The 22,455-nt window shown below is 41.9% G+C and overlaps 1 protein-coding gene across 7 annotated transcripts in view; it reads right to left on the reverse strand.

Annotated features, from left to right (window-relative positions):
- DOCK10 (dedicator of cytokinesis 10) overlaps window positions 1–22,455 on the reverse strand; it is a 266,256-nt gene that overhangs the window by 63,752 nt on the left and 180,049 nt on the right. For all 7 annotated transcript variants that reach the window (XM_042950329.1, XM_042950326.1, XM_042950328.1 and 4 more), the window contains exons 15-25: window positions 21,816–21,938; window positions 18,790–18,869; window positions 16,537–16,724; window positions 15,967–16,032; window positions 13,908–14,000; window positions 9,696–9,819; window positions 9,382–9,503; window positions 8,920–9,006; window positions 5,639–5,731; window positions 4,843–4,961; window positions 2,512–2,581 (exon numbers count right to left, since the gene is read on the reverse strand). In XM_042950329.1, the coding sequence (XP_042806263.1) occupies window positions 2,512–2,581; window positions 4,843–4,961; window positions 5,639–5,731; window positions 8,920–9,006; window positions 9,382–9,503; window positions 9,696–9,819; window positions 13,908–14,000; window positions 15,967–16,032; window positions 16,537–16,724; window positions 18,790–18,869; window positions 21,816–21,938 (1,165 nt within the window). The remainder of the gene's footprint in view (window positions 1–2,511; window positions 2,582–4,842; window positions 4,962–5,638; window positions 5,732–8,919; window positions 9,007–9,381; window positions 9,504–9,695; window positions 9,820–13,907; window positions 14,001–15,966; window positions 16,033–16,536; window positions 16,725–18,789; window positions 18,870–21,815; window positions 21,939–22,455) is intronic.

Raw genomic sequence — 22,455 nt, forward strand, 5'->3', positions numbered from 1 at the left:
GAGGCTGACTTCTCCGAGCTCATTCCAGAGGAGAAAGACAAAGCTAAGAGATGCATGGAACTAGCTCAAATCCAGAGTAGTATGATTTTTTTTCCCTCATGAATTACCACTCATGCGAGGGTAATATCACTCCCAACTACCTGGTCCTAGGCCCTGTTATTTGGCCTCAACAGCATTACAACTAGCCCTGGGATATTCTTATTTTAAAATTTTGGCTGGAACATGTCAGTGCCATGAATTGCCATAACCCATGGCATTTAATTAGATTGGCTTTAGACACCCATCTTTGAAAAAGACATGGTGCATGTGTGTGCATTTTGGATATTGTAGATGGGGTGAGTTAGCAGCATTTAGCACCACTGAACTTGAAATGGTGTTTAGTTTGCTTCTGAATATACATAAGTTCCATTGAATAGCACATCTTTCAAAGATATGAAAGCATATATTGGCATCGGCCCATCAGTTTTCATTATGCACCTAGGTATGGGGCTTAATATCTATCTGCATGTTAAGAAATTCTTTTTTCCCACCGAGGATAAAAAAAAAAACGAGACTCCTTGGTCAAGGTCAGACAGTCAACCATGTACTGCAACAGGAGTCCAATAACAGAATCACAGAGCTGGATATTCATCTAGTTCATCCTTCTCACTTCACAGGGGTAAAAATGAGGTCAAGAGAGGCTGATTGCTCTAGTTAACTATTTAACCTCGACTAGAATCTAATTTCCCACTTGCTAGTTTAGTGTTCTTTCTAGAGTAAAATTACTGTTGATACTATTTATTAGGGTGTGCTCGCTGTAGATATGTGAAAGTATTTTATAAAATATCTTTAGGAATTGTTATCAGCTTGGAATTCTACTTAGGTATATTCCTGAATTTTAACCACTTCAAAGCAAACTAAGTATGCAGTCTCCTGTATTACAAAATCAAATGGTCTCATCAGGAGATTTCAAACATCCTGGTCAAAAATAAAGACCATATCAGGATGCCTTCCCATAAAGCTTTCCAAGAGCATCACAGAATGAGTCTGAGAGCTGACTTATAAGGGACTTGCCTTGGCTGTCACAAAAATAGTCACACCATCATGGGTTCTTAATGTAATTTTCAATGATCCCATTGGAACAAGGCAAATACTTGTGTTGAAATGGAGATGCCTTTGTGTAATAAGGACTGGGGAACTGTTTTCTTCTTAGCCCCTCTGGAGATTGAAATGGAAAACTCAGGGTAAGCACTGAGAGAGTGAAAGTCCTGTAGATGATTCTGTTGAACGTAAATTCATCAATACCTGCTCAAAGTACACTATGATTCTGTCTCAGAGAACAAACTAAAAAAAGAATTTGTAGGTCGAACTGGCTTTCCACAACTGAAATGTACATATTATTGGGCAAAATTATACAATAGGGAAATAACTGTGAAGTGGCTATTTTTGGCATATGGACTATTGTAAGGAAGGGAACAAGTTCATACTTAGGTATTTGGGGAGATAATGTAACATTTCTGGCAGGTAGAAAATATGCAGATCTAAAACCGCCATGAACAAATTCCTCACCGATGGTATCACAGAGGGGTTCCCTCCAGAATGAAATTTCACGGGAAGTTTTGTTTTTGTCTTTTACACATTTCTAGCACAACCGCCCTTCCCCCCAATTCTTCTCTAGTCACCTTTCTAGACACCTAAATTATGTAAGTATATGTCCATTTGTATATATTAATGGAATAAATTCTTTTAATTAAAAAAGTCTGTGTCTCGAAAAGATTTAATCGTATGCATTAAAAAAAAAAATAGAAATTTAGCTCCTTTACGCATTAGAAAGCAATATGAGGCACTCTTATTCATGTCCGGATGGATGCTTTCTTTTCATTCAAGAAGAGGACATTTAGGCAGGAACTCTAACGTGCAAACATCATCACAAGTTCACTGGCATTAAGTCACAGGCCAACGGAAATGAGAATATGAACATGTCCGAGTGAACACTTGGCGAAGGAGGGCTGGAGGGAGCAGTGCGCAATGACGGAATGGGCTAGTGGATCATGCCCGAGGATAAAGGACTTAACATACCAGAAGCAGGTACAAATATACAGTAACTGGGAAAATGAAATAATGCCTGAGAAAACAATAAAAAGAGCTAAGAAAACATTACAGAAGAAACACAGAGCATTCAACAAGCCAACAGGAAAAAATATTCCTTAACTATACACAGGAATTGCATTTATTTGTAATGTTGACTTCAAAAGGGCAATACTTTTTCATTTTCTCTTCTCTTTCTTTGCTCTTCCTCCCCGTATAAATCTTCATTTGCACATGTACATGTTATTTATATAGTTAAAGAGCACGTCTGGGTTATCAACGCGAAGAGATGGGGTTCTAAGTAGCTAAGGGGAATGCTTGAGATTACCGAGGGGAAGCCCCATCCAGCTAAAGGGAGAAACTTCCCACTTGTTGCAGACAGGAAATGAGACAAACCACACAGCACAAGGGGATATGCCCAGTGTTCAAGTGTCGATTTCATACCTTAATGTACGACTGGATGGAGTGGTCCAGCTGTTCCTCATGGCACTTGGCCACGATGTCGGTCAGAACCCTGGAAAAACAAAACTTCAGTGGCCTTTCTGGAGAAGGCAGGAAAATACCACTTGGCTTGTCACTGGTATGTTCCATAAACTGGGTATTTAATAGATACTGAATGAACACATGGACCAATTTCAGACACCTCCTCTCATCCCCCAATACGGGATATTTAATATCCCTATTACCCATTAACTATTTCCAACCCTGAAATCTCGAAACACTAAGATAGAAGTAATATCTTACGGCTGCAATGTCCCACTGGAGACTTCTATGGCTTGCCCATTTGAAGACACTGCCTTCTTGGAAAAGGGATCAGTTTTAGTACCTGATTAAAACTCAAGACGTTTAACTTCCAATTGATTATCATAGTCCATTTAAGAGGACCTTTCCTTTCAACACAGAGGTGCTACACACGTTTTTGCGGAAAGCAATGAGGTTAAGATTCAGGGTTTTGTTTTTTATTTCCCTCCTTAGCTGCTGAGTTTCTGATAGCAGCAGTGGTGTGGGCTGGTTGTTTTCACATGCATACCTCCAGTTGCTCCATGGCTGTGACTGATGTTTTAGAATGTCTCAGATTTTCAACAGATCTATCCGCCGAAATATTGAGGAGTCTTGTCAACAAAGACCCATATATTCATACTGGAAAGAGCCTCAACTGAAGGTACAGTTGGGAACTTTTAATCTGAGTCCAGAACTGGCTCTCATGGAACGATTAGGCATTAATTTTTCAGAGCTTCAGGGCTCTACTTTAAAAATGAAAATGAAGAGGGATGCCTGGGTGGCGCAGTCGGTTAAGCGTCCGACTTCAGCCAGGTCACGATCTCGCGGTCCATGAGTTCGAGCCCCGCGTCAGGCTCTGGGCTGATGGCTCGGAGCCTGGAGCCTGTTTCCGATTCTGTGTCTCCCTCTCTCTCTGACCCTCCCCCGTTCATGCTCTGTCTCTCTCTGTCCCAAAAATAAATAAAAAACGTTGAAAAAAAATTAAAAAAAAATAAATAAAAATAAAAATGAAAGTGAAGATAAAAACAGAGAGGGAGGCAAACCATAAGGGACTCTTAAATACAGAGAACAAACAGGGTTGCTGGAGGGGAGTGGGGTGGGGGGATGGGTTAAATGGGGGATGGGCATTAAGGAGGGCACTTGTTGGGATGAGCACTGGGTGTCATATGTAAGTGATGAGTCACCTGGTTCTACTCCCGAAACCAATATGACACTGTATATTAATTAACTTGCATTTAAATATGTAAATTAAAAAATAAAAATGAGGCTAAAGACCCTCATTCTGGAAAAGGTTAATAATATGCTTATGAGTTAGGAAAGTTATGGACACATTTCAATGTTAACAGCAATTTTTCTTCCTAGAATTCTGTGACTAATATTTTCAAAACACTGAACATTAGAAATATATGATCCTTTAACTAACTTAAAACGGTATCTTTATAGAGAGGAAATTATGATTGTCAGAGTCATTAGACAGGTTAGTAATGTTGGAAGAATGTAGCATAGACAAATTTAAAGTGAGTACAATTTAAGAAAAATTTAAAAAAAAAGTCTAGGGTGAATGCAAAATGGTACAGCTACTCCGGTTTTCTTAAAAGCTACACATGCAATTATCATATGATCCAGCAATTGCATTGGGTATTAATCTGAAAAATAAAATCTTGTGTTCACCTAGAATCTACGAAAAACTGGGAAAATCCCCAGCTCTCCTTCATATCTACCTATATCTATCTATCTATCTATCTATCTATCTATCTATCTATCTACCTAAAATTTTAACAGATTAGTAGTTACCAAGGATAGGGGTGGGGGTGTGATGTGATGGAAGTAACTGCGGCTATAAAAAGGCAACATGAGGGATTCCCCGGGTGATGGAAATTGTTCTGTATCCTCATTCCATCAATGTCAATATCCTGGTGGTGATACTGTGTTACAGTTTTGCAAGATGTTGCCATTGGTAAACTGGGTAAAGGGAACATGGGGTCTCTCTCCATTATTTCCTAGGACTGAATGCAAATCTCTAATTATCTCTAAATAAAAAGCTTAATGATAAAACAGAAGAAAGAGTAAAAAAAAAAAGAGGTCTAAAACTTTATCCAAATGATACTAACAAATGGCTTGAAAGCAAGAAGTCAAGAGTGATAAATACTTAAGATTTGAGATCTGTGTTCAAACGAAACGCAGGCACACGCGAGTAGTGGTCATTCTCTTGCAACCAGTTTGGTGCAACCACGGACTGTGAGATCTCTTCTCCCGAGACCATGTGATACATACCTGGTCACGGCTGTACTTATTTCGTCTTCTTCGTTCTGTACCAGCACCTTGAACAGCTGATTCAAGATTATAGGCAGAAAACTCATGATTGTGTGAATCTTTTCCACATTCAGTAAGTTCTGTAGTAAATTGGTAGGAAAAAAAAAAAAGGCACCGATGAATTTTAAGGCACATTCTGCTGATGTTTTTTAGAACTCAAATATGAACGCTGCAGCTCACCTTCCTTTGGCTTTATTCTTCATTGCATTTGGCAAGGCACACAGGCATGGGGGTGATGTTGCGAGGGCACTTTATATAATTACGTAATTTAAAATCAACTGATTCTGATTTTCAACCGTTTTTCTTTTGGGAAAAAACCCTGATCTCTGCTAGTTTTTTTTTTTTTTTAATTTTTTTTTTAACGTTTATTTATTTTTGAGACAGAGAGAGACAGAGCATGAACGGGGGAGGGGCAGAGAGAGAGAGGGAGACACAGAATTGGAAGCAGGCTCCAGGCTCTGGGCCATCAGCCCAGAGCCCGACGCGGGGCTCGAACTCACGGACCGTGAGATCGTGACCTGAGCTGAAGTCGGACGCTTAACCGACTGAGCCACCCAGGCGCCCCTCTGCTAATTTTTTAAGCAACACACAAAAACTAGGCACTGAGACATAACCATTTACTCTCTGAAACTGATAAGGCATCTAAAAATCTTCAAGGGCAGTAACCTCTTAGTTTGCTACTCGCTGGAAACCGTAAAGACCCCTTTCCCCCGTTTCTACCTTGGAGACACTGAAACTGTTTGCAGGTCACTGTTACCTTACAAGAGCGGATGAAATTCGAGGTAGGCGACTGAGACATATCTTTCTCCCTTTTTTGGCACTGTCGGAAAAACGTGTTCACGTGGGGATCCTGAAACAGGAAAGAAAGCGTTTATTTCTGGTGTCGCATAAATGGCGTAACAATCATGGCGATGGGCGGTGCGAGTGTTTCTGTAGAACCGACGCATCAATGAGCAGGTACTTTATCAAGGACTGAGAATGAACGCTTTCGTTTCCGCTAGACATTCTGGCACACTGAAGGCTCTGCCTGGACCACCAAGCCTGCTTTCTCTCTTATTTCTTCCTCATAGGTATGTTTTCCTTCTCAGCCACATGACAGTGACTGGAGAAGCACTTTCCTTGGCTCTGTTCCCCTCATCATTTAATTTAATTTAATTTATTTATTTATATTTAAAAAAAATTGTTTTTTTTTAACGTTTATTTATTTTCGAGACAGAGAGAGACACAGCATGAACAGGGGAGGGGCAGAGAGAGAGGGAGACACAGAATCGGAAGCAAGCTCCAGGCTCTGAGCCATCAGCCCAGAGCCCGACTCGGGGCTCGAACTCGCGGACCGCGAGATCGTGACCTGAGCTGAAGTCGGATGCTTAACCGACTGAGCCACCCAGGTGCCCCTTTTTTCAATTGCCTTCTTGCATCTTCCTGGTTTTTCCACAGACTTCTAGATAGTTTTCTTACATATTTCTTAACACACAAGAGAGGATGTACTCTTAAGATGCAGAGGGACATTTGCAGGCTTAAAATGTCTGAGCTAATAAAAAATGAGGAAGTTCACACTAACCTGATGAGATAAAAATGACTCGGACCCTTTGTTATGGGGGGAATTATGTTCTCCCACAATCCATACATTGAAGTCCTAACTTCCACTAACTCAGAATGTAGCTATATTTAAATTGTTTTTAATTTTTATTTCTGAGACAGAGAGAGACAGAACGTGAGCTGGGGAGGGACAGAGAGAGAGGGAGACACAGAATCTGAAGCAGGCTCTAGGCTCCGAACTGTTAGCACAGAGCCCGATGCGGGGCTTGAACTCACAAACTGTGAGATCGTGACCTGAGCTGAAGTCAGATGCTTAACCGACTGAGCCACCCAGGCGCCCCAGGATGTAACCATATTTAAAGTTAAGCTCTTTAGAGAGACAATTATAAATTTTAAAATGAGGCAGTTAGGGTGGACCTAATCCAGTATGATTGATGTCTCTATAAAAGAGGAGATTTGGACCCAGAGACAGACACCAGATGTGTGTTGGCACAGAGGGAAAGACCACGAGGGGACCCAGCAAGAAGGTGACCACCTGTGCACCAAGCAGAGAGGCCTCAGAAGAAACAAACCCTGCTGACACCTTGATACTGGACTTCCAGCCTCCAGAACTGTGAGAACATAAATTTCTGTGGTTTAGGCCGCCCAGTCTGTGGTGTTTTGTTACCGCAGCCAGAGCAAACTAATACATCCTTTCCTGCTATTTCCTGAAGAAGGTGGCAGCTTGGAGATTCTCGGACTTCTGAGCTGGGGTCAGAGTTATACAGTCAGAAAGCGAGACACAGGATTTTAGTGAAGATACACATTCTGGATGTTTCTCTGGAATTTGTCGACTCTAGAAGCGCATCTGTGACTTCGGTTTCCCTCAGGTTCCCTCTGGTGTGCGTGCATGTGTGTGTGCCTGTGCGTGTGTGTGATACTTTCAGTTTCACTTCATTTATTCATCTATTGGACAACCCCTTACTGCAAGCTGACTCTGTGCCAGGCCCTTGGCAGGCGCGGAGGACGGAGTGGAGGGCCAGGAAAACCCAGTCCCTTCCATTACGCCAGGGAGACTGGCACCATACCACGATTTCAACACATGGCTACTTGGTCACAGTTAGGTAAGTGCTTCACAGGAAAGCAGGGTGCCACATGGGGGTAGGACAAGATGGCGGGCCTGTCTGAGGGGTCCGGGAATGGGAGGGGCTTCTTTGAGAAAGTGACCTTTGAGGCTGGGTCTGAAGGATGGGTAAGCGCTGACCAGGCCCATGTGGGGAGGGGAGGAAGGGAAGGAGAGACTGCCTTCCTGGCGAGGAGGGCTGAGCGTCAAACGGGACGCTAGGCAGGTGGGAGACACGGTGCAAGACAGGGCCTGGGCGGTTGATCCCTGAGGTAAGTCCTGTGCTTGAGGAAAGATGAATGTATCCCCCACAGGGCAACGCGTACGTGGGCGGTGGAAGGGGCGGTGAGAGAAAGGTGAGTGGTGGTGAGTCACAGACACCTGGGCTGCTGGGAGGAAAGCAGCCGGAAGTGTGTGAAAGAGACATTGGTATTCTGAGGTACAGAAAGGCACGATTGGGTGGGGAAGGACCATCGTGTGGGACTTGCCCGGGGGGAACGGCATCAGAGAGCAAACGGGTGTGAAGAGTTTGGGTAGAGGACTGGGCAAGAGGGCTAAATCTGGCTTGAGGAACCAGAGGTCACCGAGGGAAATTCTGGTCCATTATGTGTGTAATCCCTGGATTGTTTCATTTTTCTTAGCAACCAAGTAATTAGCAACTCACGGAGAAATCCGTCGTCTATATACTTGTAAGAATCTGCTTTGTAATTTATAATTCGTCATCATAAAAGTCCATATAGTGTAGTAAAATAAGCAGCCAGGCAACGGAAGGGGCGAGCCTGTGGTAATGTCGCAATGGCTGTAATTACCATTGGAGAGCATGTTGAAGTTCTGAGATATTTTCACACGTGGTTTCTCGTTTCGATCCTTCCCCAAACCTTAGGTAGATTTTATCGTCACCATTCTCCTGATGACAAAAATACTGACTGCAAGGCTGGGGTGGCCTGTGCAGGGTCACTGAGGCCGAATTTGGCCGAGGAGGCCCTGAGACGCAATTCTGCATTTGGAGCGGATGCCTTGGCATTCGGAGCACTGGATAGGCCCTGGGAGTCAGACTTAGTTTTGAGGTAAAGATCCAAATTCTTTCATTTGGACCTTCGCCATTTTTAACACGGGGGTGTTGTCTGTGGAAGCAAACCATATTTCAAGGAGGGGGGTGGGCATCAACCTGACAAAGACACCTCCGATACTCTAGCCCCTGGTTCTGGAGGGTTGGGACATTCTCTCTCTCCTCGGAGAGGCATAAAATTATGCTGCAGACATTCTGCCTTGGCAGTTTTCAGTCACCTGCTCCCTGACAGCATGTGATATGGGGAGTCCCCTTCCATGAATACAGGAGCCCCCCGCTGATCGCACGTGTTGGGGCTGATGCTGACATTTAAGGACAACACGCTCACCTGAGTATTCACTGTGGACACCACAAATGTTGACACTCTGAAGAGCGGCTTTCCACCGTCGACCCACTTAATGTCACTCCCGCCATGCTGTAAAAAAGGGCGCGTTACTGTCGCTGCGGCAATTTGAGAAAAGAAACTAAACGGGTTATTTAGCTTATGTTAATTGGCTGTCCTGACCCATGACATCATCTTCCATGACTCTAGGGATGGGAAAGAAAAGATGCGAATATAGTTGGCCATATTGGGGAGTGACACCGAGATCAGCGAGTCATTCTAATAGATCATTTCTCCTGGCCAGAAACTAAGCAAGACGCTTGAGATATTGTGGGGTACGTGACTCATCACTACGATGGATACGTACACCGTGGCCTTTGGGTTAAATTAAACAGCAGACAGAAGATAACCTCGTGCCATGTAGCTCATGTATTTCTTTTTTCCCTTACATTATACATCACTCAATACCTTCCCACTCGCAGAATCTTGAACGCTTAAATAATTAGGAGGCAGGCTTGTTGCTATTGGGATATTGTACTCTTGAGAAGCGATCTGATCATGTCTCATCAGCGGAAGCCAAGCATACCCAACTGTGCAGAGGAAGAACAAAGAGAAAACTTCTGAGTACAAACCTCCGTGGTGAGGACCAAAAACAAAGTGTGTGTCACTTATGAATACAAAACTTCACTGAAAATTTTAATAAATCATAGCTTTAAAATACTCCCCAATGCAAGTCCCACAGACCCCATGTGAAGCTGTCTCGGAATGCTGCCCGTCAGTACCTGATGTTTCCAGCGTCTCTTTTTTCTTGGCGTTAGCCTTGGCATTTATGTCACAAGTGACGTGATAAAAAGAAAACAAAATATGGTGTTTCTCATGGAGCTGTGTTGGGAGCTCGATTTTCACCTGCAACGAAAGAGATCATAGCTGGACTGAGATTAAACTCATTTGCCTAGGGTCAGGGAAAGACACAGCATAGGCACCTTGACCTTTTAAAAATTCTTTTACTGAAACTGAGGTCCGTGTTTCCTACTTCGTAGTAGAAACATTGATTTGACTCTTAATGAATATCTATCCTGCTAGCAGTCATGTGTTAAGAGGCTGATATTTTTACTTCTTTACTGTGGTGATGATGATAATTTGGAAGGCGTAGTATTTCTCGTTGGATAATTTAGCCAGTAGAGAATGGATTAAACACACACACACACACACACACACACACACACACACACACACAAAAGGCACAGATTGAGGACCTATCAGCAAGGCACATACACTGGGTGACCTGAGCCCTTGCCTCACAGATTGTGTGCCTGGACCAATGAGCATCACTTGGGGGCTCATTAGAAATGCACAGTCTCGGACACTACCCCAGACACGTGGAATCAGAATCTGCATTTTAATAAGATCCCCAGGCGATTCATAGGTACGCTGCTGAGAAATGTGGCAGTAGGAAGTGACGTAACTTAAGCACAGAATCTATCCCTTTTTGAACCTAATGAAAAAAACACTTACGAAATGTGTTATCACGGTGACTAAGTAATGAGCTGTTTTGTGAAGATGTCATTCTGTAGCTACATAAAGAATACTTCTGAATAAATATAAAACATAAAGTTGATATATATTAAAAAAAGTACTTAGGAGAATACCCCATGTTCTTAAAAGGAAATGTTTTGACACCCTCTATATTTTATAGTGCCTTTCAGTTTCCAAATCTCTGCCACATACATTGTCATTTAATTTCTCCCAAAGCCTTGTGAAGTAGGACGATGCACATGTAGGCACCCAGTCGAGAGATGTTACAGGGGTTTGACTCACGAGGAGTATGGTCTAATGAGCAATAAGATCGTCTGGACGAGAAATCATGTGTTTTGATAACTACTTAAGGCTGGAATCCCAGGATCTCACGCATGTTAAGTTACATTCAACTCAGTATCAGCAACTAGGTAGTTTCCAGAATAGTCAAGCAATAGGGTGATAGAAAGACATGCAAATTATCTGCCAGCTCATTTATTACACTCTCTGTGCATCTACCTATGTGGCTAATATGTTTTCACATTGTTCAGGAAAGGATTTACTACACTGATTTTGAAAATGGTATCCCTCAAACAGCAGCATCAACATCATCTAGAAACCTGTTCTAACAAGTATCATGCAACTTCTCGGGCCCCGGTTCAGACACATGGAATCCAAATATCTGGGGTGGGTTACAGTGATCTGTGTTGTAACCGGCCTTCCAGGTGATTCTGATGAATGGTAAAATTTGAGAGCGTCAGAATTAGAATGGTTTACAAGCTTACACATTCTTTATATGCCCCTATGCTAACCTGGTAACAAAAGCCAATGTACGTTGAAGAGCATTCAATAATTAGTTACATGCCAGGAAGAAATTTTCTTTCTTTTTTTTTTTTTTTAAGACAACATAAATGGCATATGGGAACGTAGTAGGTTCTCAAGAATTCCAATTAACTATTAATGTAAACATCCTTCACTCAAATACTGCAAATATTTACGTTATACTGAGAACAATGCCTTGAAAGAATTTCTATCAATTTTTGCAATTAATGCAACTTTAGGTTTGAGTCAGCACTGCACAGTTCACCAGGCTGTTCATTATATACGTGTTCTCCTGTGGAAGTTCATGGCTTTTACAAGAATTCCGGGAAGCACATGAGAGCAAGAGAGATTAAAAGCCAGTGTTAACGGTGAGAACATCCTTAAAAAAATCTTATATGTCTACAGAGAATACATCTTTCAGATGGATTTTTCCAAGGGGTCAGCCAATAAAATAAATATTCTGTAATGTGGTAATAGCCCTTTACCTTAAATTTTTTTCACTTCTGTCTTGAATCTATAGGGAAAAAAGTTTAAGTGCATTAAATGGATGTGGAGGAAGGAGATAAGGTGAAGGGAGGTCTGTGGTCTCACTGAGGTTCCTTAATTAGTTTAAAAATGACTGATGTGGACTAAGGTGTGGAAGGGAGAATAGCAGCTCCCCCCAAATATGTCCTCCCTGCTCTGATATCCAGAATCTGTAGACACACTAAACGGGATTTTCGAAAGGGATGAAATTAAGGATTTTAAAATGGAAAGGTTGGGTTGGAGTACCACGGGGGCCCAATGTAATCACAAAGTCCTTATTGGAGGGAAGTTGGAGTCAGAGATATGAGAAGGGAAGAAGAAGTCAGAGTGACGAAACATCTGCCGGAGAGTCACCAGCCAAGGCCTGCAGAAACTTCTAGAAGTTGGGAAAGGTGAGTCAAGGAGTCATCCCTAAAACCTGCAGAAGGATTGCAGGCCTGCTGACACCTTGATTTCAGCCCCGTGGGACCCATTTCAGGGTTACAACCTCCAGAACTGGAACATGGGTTATTCTATGCCACTAAATGTGGTGATTTACTATATAGCAGCAATAGGAAACTCGTAAAAAGATGTGATATTTTTAAACCCAGACACTGAATCAGCAGGTTGCATTACACCTTTGCTTTGCAGTCAGAAATTAAATTTAATCAAAGTTTGTTTATCTGAGTCTCTTTATAACACAAGCTGACCTGTGTGTAGTAATTTATCACTGGCCTGATTAGTTTTATCTATTTTTTAAAGTTTATTGATTTATTTTGAGAGAGAGAGACCACCCGTGGAGAAGGAGCAGTGAAAGAGGGAGAGAGAGAGAATCTCAAGCAGGCTCTGCGCTGTCAGCCCAGAGCCCAGCGTGGGGCTCAATTCCACAAACTGTGAGATCATGACCTGAGTCAAAATCAAGAGTTGGACGCTTAAGCAACTGAGCCACCCAGATACTCCTCACTTAGTGCTTTTACATGTCTTAGAGCAGAGTGGTGAAGCTTCAGGCCCCAGAGTCACATGCCCTGGTTTGAACTCTGATTATCACTTATTAGTGGTGTGCCCTTGGCCAAGTTACTTCTCTGAGCCCCAGGGTCCTTATCCACAAAGTAGGAAGGTGTGAAGGTTAATTTTATGTCAACTTGACTGGGATGCAGAATGCCCAGACAGCTGTTGGGACATCATGTCTGGGTGTGCCTGTGAGTGAGGGTGTTTCTGGAAGAGTGGAGCATTTGAATGGAGGACTGCAAAGCAGATGGCCCTCCCCAGTGCGGGTTTTCATCATCCAATCTGATGAAGGCCAAATAGAACACAATGGCAGAAGAAGGATGAATTCCCTCTCTGCCTGACTGCTTGAACTAGAACACTGATTTTCTCTGCCCTTGGTGCCCTTCGTCTCAGGCCATCAGACTTGGACTGGGATCACATCAGAGGCTCTCTGGCTCTCAGGCCTTCGGACACTACCGCTGGCTCTGCAAGGTCTCAGCCTTGCAGACAGAACATCACGAGACCTCTCATCTCCAGAACAACGTGAGTCAATCCCGTATAATAAATCTACCCATCTGTACACATCGATCTCCCCCTACCCGCTCTGGTTCTCTGGAGGACGCTGTGGGGATTGGGACGATGCAAATATGGAGTATGGCATGAGGCCTGGCACATAATAAGAGAGAGAGGCTTAGGAGTTGGCCAGGGCAGGTCTTGCTCTATGCTACATTTAGAGCCGAGGGGATCCAAGATCACTTGGGTTCACATAGGTCAGCAGCGAGTGTCGGCTCACACTCCTGTCTGTTCCTACGTTCTTTCCATTATGACCCGAAATGCAGCTATTGATTGGTAAAGCTATCGGACACAATCTTGATTACACTGACCAGTGAGATAAAAGAAAAAAATATTCTCACTCAAAAAGAACGATGCCATAAAAATATCGCATTTTCGAAGGGCAATCCTACGCGGACATGTCTGAATTTGCAACATAACTCCCTGAACGACTGTCAGTGAATACAGTTTCTAAATCTCAGTGAAGCAAACCACCCTCAAGGCAGGCTCTCAGTCTGAGATGTGGTCCAGAGAGTGTTTATCTTCGTGAGTTTCCTGACCCACTCACCCATCCTGTGAGGAGCTGCTGGGGGCTGTGGAGGCCTGGGCCTTACCTCGTCAGAGAAATCCGGATTCTGGGAATGGTGCAGAACTGCTGTGTGGGCAGCTGAGGTGAAGAGAGGCCCTCCAGGTTTTCCATAAATACACTGTTTAAAAAGTTATGAGGTGAATAATTATGAGTGTCTGAAATTAACCCCGAGCACACACACACACAAATGTCACAACCCTTCAGTTACCAATCCTGGAACAAAGACGAATTTTGTGACACCTTGCCAGGCTTAGCTGACATCTAATTAACCTTGAACTTCTTTCACCTGCTGCCTTGTATTTATGATACCAGGGTGCTGCTGAAGAAAATGTGAAGGCTTTAATTCATCATGCAGCCACTGCATCAATGCTGAATACCTGAATCAGTGCATTACCTAACTTTTGATTACCCAGGAGATAAGAACTAATTTGTTCCATTCTGATTCCTGCAGGATGGCTTTTGGAAGGGGCCCACGGTACCCAGCTCTCGTTTAGAGTCCAAGGTAGTGAGTCCCCGGTGACCGTAGGTCTGGCTGGACCCCAGTCCCTGACATGCCAGCTCGCAACCAAGAATTCTGAGGTGGAAGGATAGGGCTGGTTCCAGTCTCCACCATATTGCATTACTATTCTCTCCCAGCCAGGGGATGTCCTATGGCACTTCCTAGGCAGCTAGCTTAAAAGCTCCCTTCGCCCAACGATCAGGGTCCCTCTTCTGCAGCCTGCTGATCTCTGCGTGATCCTTTAGAACACAATGCAACAGGAGACCCACACACCTGCCATTGCTAGAATTTTCCCCTTCAACACTGCACTAGTAGGCCTGCTGTGCTTGCCATCTGGCCGTTGCCTTTGCTTGCTTGAAAATTCCATTTTGCTTAGTTTGTCTCTCCTGATGCTCACCAATGTTACTGCGGAACTTGGAACCTACAGATACCGATGGTGGCTCAAGACTATTTTAAAGAACTCTTTCTCCGCTACATTGATTCTTCTTCTTCTGAATAATGCTGCAAACCTCCTCGGTACTGAGAACATGATTGGTACCTGACAGAGTGCTGTAAGAGATTATCTCAGATAATTGCAGGGGTGAGTTAGGAATTCGCTTTGTCCCTCACTATTTCATTCCTCTGACTCCTAGAAACTGGGAAGATCTGGCCACAGGCCCACTGAAAAGAATCATCCTCTCTTTTTATGGGTTACTCTTTGTTGTTTTTAGTCCCTTACAGAAAAACAGTCTACATCAAATGTGAACTTTGAAAAATGACATCCAGTCGCAGTATGCAGTTTGTATAAACCACGTGGTCTGATGGATCTTATTAAATCATGCAATCAACTGCAGGGACCGACTTTCCAGAGCCATTTCCCAGCTCCTCGGTCGCTGGGCCACACTTTCCTTCCCTGGATGTGGGCATCCCACGGGCCCGCTGCACCAGCCATCAAGCTCGTACAAAGCAGCCCTGCCACACAGGCCGCATGAGGGCCCGCTGGGATGTGGCATTTGAAGTCAAGGATGTGGAATTGAGAGGCGGGCTAATCTCTGAAGAGGGCAGTCTTCTAAAGGGGAATCTTTGCATTTAGTCACACTAGAATGGTTTCCTTTTTCCCATATGGTGAAAAGCTAAGCAAGGCTACAAGTCCGGCCTTTCCAGTAGATGCAGTTAATGATGGCTATTAGATCAGGCGCATTTTAGGAAATCTAAAACAGATGTATTGAATTGCTCCTCTTTCTTTTTTCTTTTCTTTAAAGGTTATTTATTTATTTTGAGAAGAGAGAGAGAGAGAGAGAGAGAGAGAGAGCACATGCCCAAGTGGGGAATGGGCAGAGAGAGAGAGAGAGAGAGAGAGAGGGAGAGAGACAGAATCCCAAGCAGGCTCTGCAATACCAACGCAGAGCTGGACGCAGGGCTCAAACCAATGAACCTTGAGATCACGACCTGAGCCAAAGCCAGACGCTTAACCGACTGAGCCACCCAGGTGCCCCAAATTGCTGCTCTTTCAATCACATTCAGATAAAAAGCTCCTTGGTGGCAAAAAGAACCTGGGCACCTGCCCTCCCCCTGGATGCTGGGTCCCCGTGAAGACTTGGCTCACCTTCACGGGCTTGGCACCTTCTTCGTCAGAGTTTTTGAATTCAACACACACGGTTATGTTTCGAGCCTAAAATTACAGAGAGGGAAAATGGAAATTGTAATTTCCTGTTAAATAACACCAAAAAACAATCCAAACGTCTAAAATAAGTAGCTTCTAATTAAATCTGAAAAATGTATAATACCCGACACTTTCTTGTGACATTATCCACAGTGTTCAGAAATAGCAGAAGGATTTGGAGATATTATTTAAAAGGAAGAAAAAAAACTCATATCAAAAGGAGGCAGGTGTGCTATTTTCGGAGTATCTCAAGAAACTGAAAATAAAAGAAGTCTAGAACAAAATAATTTAGGGCTGATTTTAGAAAGGATTATTAATATGTTATAATACGGTGCATCCTTAAGCACCTTTAAGGTGAAACTCATCACTGTCCCTTATGAAGCATTTTCTGCAAATGGATTTTATTCCAAAATATTGACCTATGATAATTTGTACTTGAACTTTCAAAAAACCCTCTTAATATGGTCTCAATAGGGTGCAGAGAGAGCATAACATCTTGGAAGTATATTGTACCTTGTTGAAACATTTCTGGCTATCGTACTTGAGGTGCTTGGGGTAAATGTAAATTTGATTTTTGTATACTCTATAAGGACGACAATACTTTGTTGAGTCGTAAACAAATTCTTCCACCTCCACCGTGGGTTCTGGTTGAGCCGTCACATCGAAAGGCTTGACAGGGATAAAGGACGATGTTACACAGTCTTTAAAAATCAGAAAATAAGAGTTTGTCATTTAACTTGATTGTTTAAAGTGAACAATACTTAACATATTTTAAAATGAATCCAGTTGAAATAGAAACTCCATTTGTAAAGGAATTTTTATTTTATTTTTTAAAGTTTATTTATTTATTTTAAGCAAGAGACAGAGGGCAGGGGAGGGATAGAGAGGGAGAGAGACAGAATCCCAAGCAGGCTCCACACTGTCAGTATGGAGCCTGACGTGGGGCTTGAACCCATGAACTGTGAGACCGTGACCTGAACCTAAACCAAGAGTCAGACGCTTAACCAACTGAGCCACCCAAGAGCCCCAAGTAAAGGAGTTTATGTTAAGTTATGCTAGCATGAAAAATTTGTAGGAGGTAAAGGTGACAGATAAGCTATTTAATATTCAAACTGATGTCTCAAAATATTGGTAAATCTTTTGGATGGATTTATAACTATTTTCTTTGTGCACTAGGCTTCACATAGAAAGTAAATTTTAGTTAATGATTCTCCAAGCACGTTAACCTGCGATTATAAAGATTAACCCACCGGCATTTACTGTAACATAAAAATAATACACATATTGATATATGACCAAACAAAACTTTGTCCAATGGGTCTATCATGGGTAGTACTTAATGGATTGATAGTAAGTTTTCTCTATGGAGTGATTTCACAACACAAGCCTGAAGCCTCTCTGCATTTTTGATACAACTATTCTATTTTTCTCTCCGGTTTTTACAATCTTTAAAAATCTAGCCTTGTAGGAACAGCCTAAGGAAAATACAAAAAAAGAACAATTTAAATTTTATAAATCAAAACTTATGTCACTAAATAGTTTGGAGGCTGATGTTGTGGTTACTGGAAGACAGGAAGGCCTTCTACCTTTCCTTACCTCATCTGGAATTTTCCTGTGTTCAAGAAAGCAAAATGGTTAGCTAAATATGCTTGGGAATCAGATTACATTTTTTTCCCCAAAAACCAATTATGGTATTTTTATTATATGTTCAAGTTTCTCTAATGTCCTACAGTCATTTCAAACAGATTATTTTAGCTTTCTCTTTTGTTATTTTTCTCTTCTACAGGTAATAAAAGACACATCCCACAAATCAGGCAGAGGCAATGGCTTAGTTTATTCTCTGCTTTTCCACACCAATCAATATAAAAGTGATCTGCAGCCATGGCTTAGTTTAGAATGCTTATTTTATTTCAATATTAAAATGATTTGTGGAAAAATTATAAGAATGAAAAACCTCATAGTGTTAATGGGAATTCAATATCCTGCAGTAATAATCCTCTCTCTGTTTGTAGTTCATTTTAGGATGCCTTTATTCATTCTTTGTATCATTGAGAAAGTCACTAGAAGGCATAATCAGAAGTAACAAAACTACACAAACCAGTCTCATGCCTTGAGAAATAAATTCTGAGACTCTTATTTATAAGTCTAATAAAAGCTCCTTCTAAAATTCAGATTTTCACTGACATAAATGGGACTTTTGACCATATTCTGAGGAAGATACATGCTCTCTGGGTAATAACAGAGTCTAAAAATATTCCAGTTCTAATCACCACATGGTCACTTGGGTGGCTACCCACGGTGTTCAGAGGACCCCTCTGGCAGCACAGTGTTGGGGGGCCAGCCCTGTATTTTGAGTCAGAGGAACTGAATAGAATATAAATTCTCCCATTATGGGTTATTGCTTTATCCATCTATCTGAACCTGCCATTCCTCATTTGCAGCCCTCCAGGGTTTTGAGGATTAAATGACATAATTTAATACCTTGCTGGATGCATGGTATTAAACCAGATAAATATTAGGTTACACTGAATATAGTTCCTCTCCTATCATACTTACAGTTTGTCTTAATGGAAAAAGAAGAAGCCCCGAATTTCTGTAGAATAACAAATTCCATTTATCCCAAACTTTGAGAAAAAAACCTCCCAAAATATTATAATTAACCAACTATCCAACCAACCCACCAACCCACCAACCCACCAGCCAACCAACCAAAAGACCACTAACTATTCAGAACTCTACAAGCAAATCATGACATCATCATCATACTTGGATGCTCCAAAGGAATGTTGTCCACAGCAATATCCAGGCTTCCAGGGATGGTCTGCGTTTTGCTTATTCTGTCAGCCCTGTGAAAGCAGGGAACACGAACACATACACACACACACACGCACACACACACACTGAATTATTCTAGTTGTCAAGAAAAAAGTCAACTGTAAATCTGAGCTTTGATAGGAGTAAACAGTAGAACCCTAAACACACTGGTGAAAGATTTCATTTAGCTGGTTTTATATTGAAAAACTAAAGTTTATGTAATCTTGCAAATGAAAATAGAAATCAGTGAGGGCTCAAATTACAGGTATTCTGACGAATGTCTAGATTTATTCGCATCTATTTTGGATACCATGTACAGAAATGGCCACACAAGTACAAGAGTAAATAGATAGTTTTTGTTAACAAAAAGTACTAGTATTTTAATGGGTTTAAGCAATTTACTTTCATGAGGACTCTTTAGAAGTCTTTTTTTCTTAATTTTTTTTTTTTAATGTTTGTATTTATTTTTGAGACAGAGAGAGACAGAGCATGAGCAGGGAAGGGGCAGAGAGAGAGGGAGACACAGAATCTGAAGCAGGCTCCAGGCTCTGAGCTGTCAGCACAGAGCCCGATGTGGGGCTCGAACTCACAGACTGTGAGATCATGACCTGAGCTGAAGTCGGACATTTGACCGACTGAGCCACCCAGGCACCCCAAGACTCTTTAGAAGTCTTAAGGGCAAGGGTGGTCTTTGCTACAATTGTTAAGTGGACGGTCTGTTTTTTCCCTCTTCACCAACAATCAAGGAGGACAAAGAGCCTTTCTCTGCCCTTGGTTCTTCTGCCTTCTCCCTCTTTTGTACCCACCCCCCCCCTTTGTAAATGTGTGCAGACACCCTCTCACCAAGTATCCCTGACCCCACATTCTCCCTCTCTACCAAAACCTTTTTGCCTATCCTCCTTCCTAATGAGATGAAAGTTGCTGATAACAGTTTCAAGTTAGGTCTTCTAGAAAACCTAATAGAATAATTATAGTGGTGGGTCAGAGCCAGCTCTTCCCAGCTTATGAGAGCTGCCTGTTAAGTCTTCAATTACTTTGCCTGCTAGTTGTTAAATACAGCCCTTATTAAAAGTGAAATTGTATCAAATTTCCATTAAACAAATTCTATGACACACCAAGGTAATGAGCAAAGTGATCAAAAATGATCACTTAGAAGTATTTTACTACATGGTGAGATATCCATGAATCTGTCTGGTGGAAATGTTATATGATGGTGCGTGCATCTCTTCCAAAACCCATGTTCGGTGAAGTCCCATCAAGAGCTTGAAATCAGCAATGCTACCATTTACACGACAGAAATTGGCCATCAGTACAAATCTGTTTTTCCCCCTTGAGGGTCAGACAGTCAGGGTTTATCAGCACACTGTTGACAATAAATACCACAAAGTGTGAGGGGTCTATGAAATAATTTAATGTTTTGCCAGTAGGGCATTATGTATTCTAGATGCCCTATCACTGCCAGAGTGATAATTTTCTTTCCTATACGTGGACAATATGGGTTTTGCAAGAATATAATCTTCTGTGAATATCAGATTACCCCCAAATATTTTGTCCCTTTTGTTCTGCTCAGCATTGTAACTTTTCATACTTTCATACACTGGCAAAAAAGGTAAAGAGGTAAAACACTATTCGCTCCCACTTAGTGGCTTCAGGAGCCTTTGGAAAGACTATGGTAGGAGCTTTGACCGGGAAGTCTGATGAAGTCAAGAGCAGGGGGCATCTCCTCATGTAAGGAGTGGTCTTGTAGGATCACAAAGCAGTAGTTTCCCCCAAGATTTTACTTTTCACCTTTATTTTGCTTTCTAAAGTTTGTATTCTTTTTTTCAGAAGAAAAAACGAGCATTGGGAAAACTTCCCTTCTAGTTAAATAGAAACATATTCTCTACTGAAGATACAGAAGGTATTAGTTATGTTTGTTTCATAGTAATGCATTATTTGTGCTTTGGATAAACAAAATTAATTGACAGGAGATCGTTGATTCTTAGATGGGAGAGGTAGAGAGTTAACATTTAGGGATGTTAGGGATTGGGTATCAGGGGACTAACAGTTTAAGGGAAGTTGCTCGTCATGAAAGATCTTATCATCGCCCGACGTTGAATGCATGCTGATATTTAAAAGATGTTGTGGGTTTTATTAAGCTTTTTCTTCTTTTAGCACTAACTTTCACTGTGTTTTCCAAAAGCATTGGAATGACAGAAATATTATGAATTACTATAGTCACAGCAATGAATTTCTCTGTGGAATTTCAAAACATAGTTCTAAAATTCCTTAACATCCTTCCTAATTAGAGGCGTCTGTGTCTCTGTTATTTTAATCTGGGCTCTGTGACAGCCTGACAGTATATTAATGGCAGAAATGCTACTGCGAGAGTTTCGGGGCCCTCGTCTTAAGAAACTGGTAGTGATCCTTTTCTCTCCCTTGGGACACTTACTCTCAGAAGCCAGCTCTCATTCCATGAGGAAGTGATAGTATCTCATGGAGAGGCTCCCACGGAGAAGAGCCAAGGTCTCTAGTCTACAGCTCCTGCTGAGCTCCCAATCAATAGCCAAGTCAACTTGCCAGTCATTAAATGAGCCATCTGGAATGTGGATCCTCTGGTTCCAGCTGAACTCTGCCAACTGATGCCATGTGCAGAAAAGACAAGCTCTCCTCCCTCAACCAGGCTCGAATTAGAGACTCATGGAAAATAAATGATATTATTCTTTTAAGCTACTAAGTTTTGGTGTGATCTGTTACAGAGAGATAATAGTTATCTGACATGGTTTTATGTTTCACACTCCTTCCATATGATTGTGGCAAATTTTCTTTTGTTAGGTCATTGAGGCATATGTGAAGTCATCTGTGAAGCTTCTACTTTCTGGGGGAGTTTGGCCATTTGAGAAATCAGGTTAACCAGGTATTGTTTATGCAGAGTTAATAAATCAATAGTAGCAATGTAGCTGATTCATGTTAATTTCAAGAGTATCCCAACACCCTACCTTCTGTAATCTGACACTAGTTTTAGCAGGTCCTCGGTTGAAATCTTGCTACTTTCTTGTCTATACAATGGTGAAAATCTTGAGTCTCTGTCCACATTTCCCTGGTTGTCCTTAAATACTGATCTGAAAGAAAAGGATATTTATTCAGATTGGTATGTGAATATTGTTTACCGGGTTGTGTTTTTAAGGTGACAAATGATTCAATTTCCCATCTGTAATGGAAGAAACTCCAGGAACTTATGAAATAAAAAAACAAAAAAACTCCTTAGACAAAAGTTTCATTTAAACACTGTATTTGTTGTCTTTAATTCCTTATTTTCAACTCAGTCTCTAGACAGACAGCAGCCCACCCATATTCCAAATACATCCATTTATGATTTAGTAACATATCAAAACTTTGGAGGATTGTGAGAGTGGAGAGGAACAGGTTAGTCCTTTTTTCATTACTTTCTGGGCAAGCTAGGGCTACTTTGATCTGGATGGTGCCATCAGAATTTATGAGTAGTGAAAAAGGGGTAAGGTCGTACATGTGGGTCAAGGGGGCCAGACTCTTGAAACATTCTCCTGGAGATAAACATGCCCACGTCCTAAATTTTAAGACACAGACAAAGGTAAACTAAGGAACACTTGAGTCAGAATC

This window comes from Panthera leo, chromosome C1, assembly GCF_018350215.1.
Source record: "Panthera leo isolate Ple1 chromosome C1, P.leo_Ple1_pat1.1, whole genome shotgun sequence".
Classification (NCBI taxonomy): Eukaryota; Metazoa; Chordata; class Mammalia; order Carnivora; family Felidae; genus Panthera; species Panthera leo.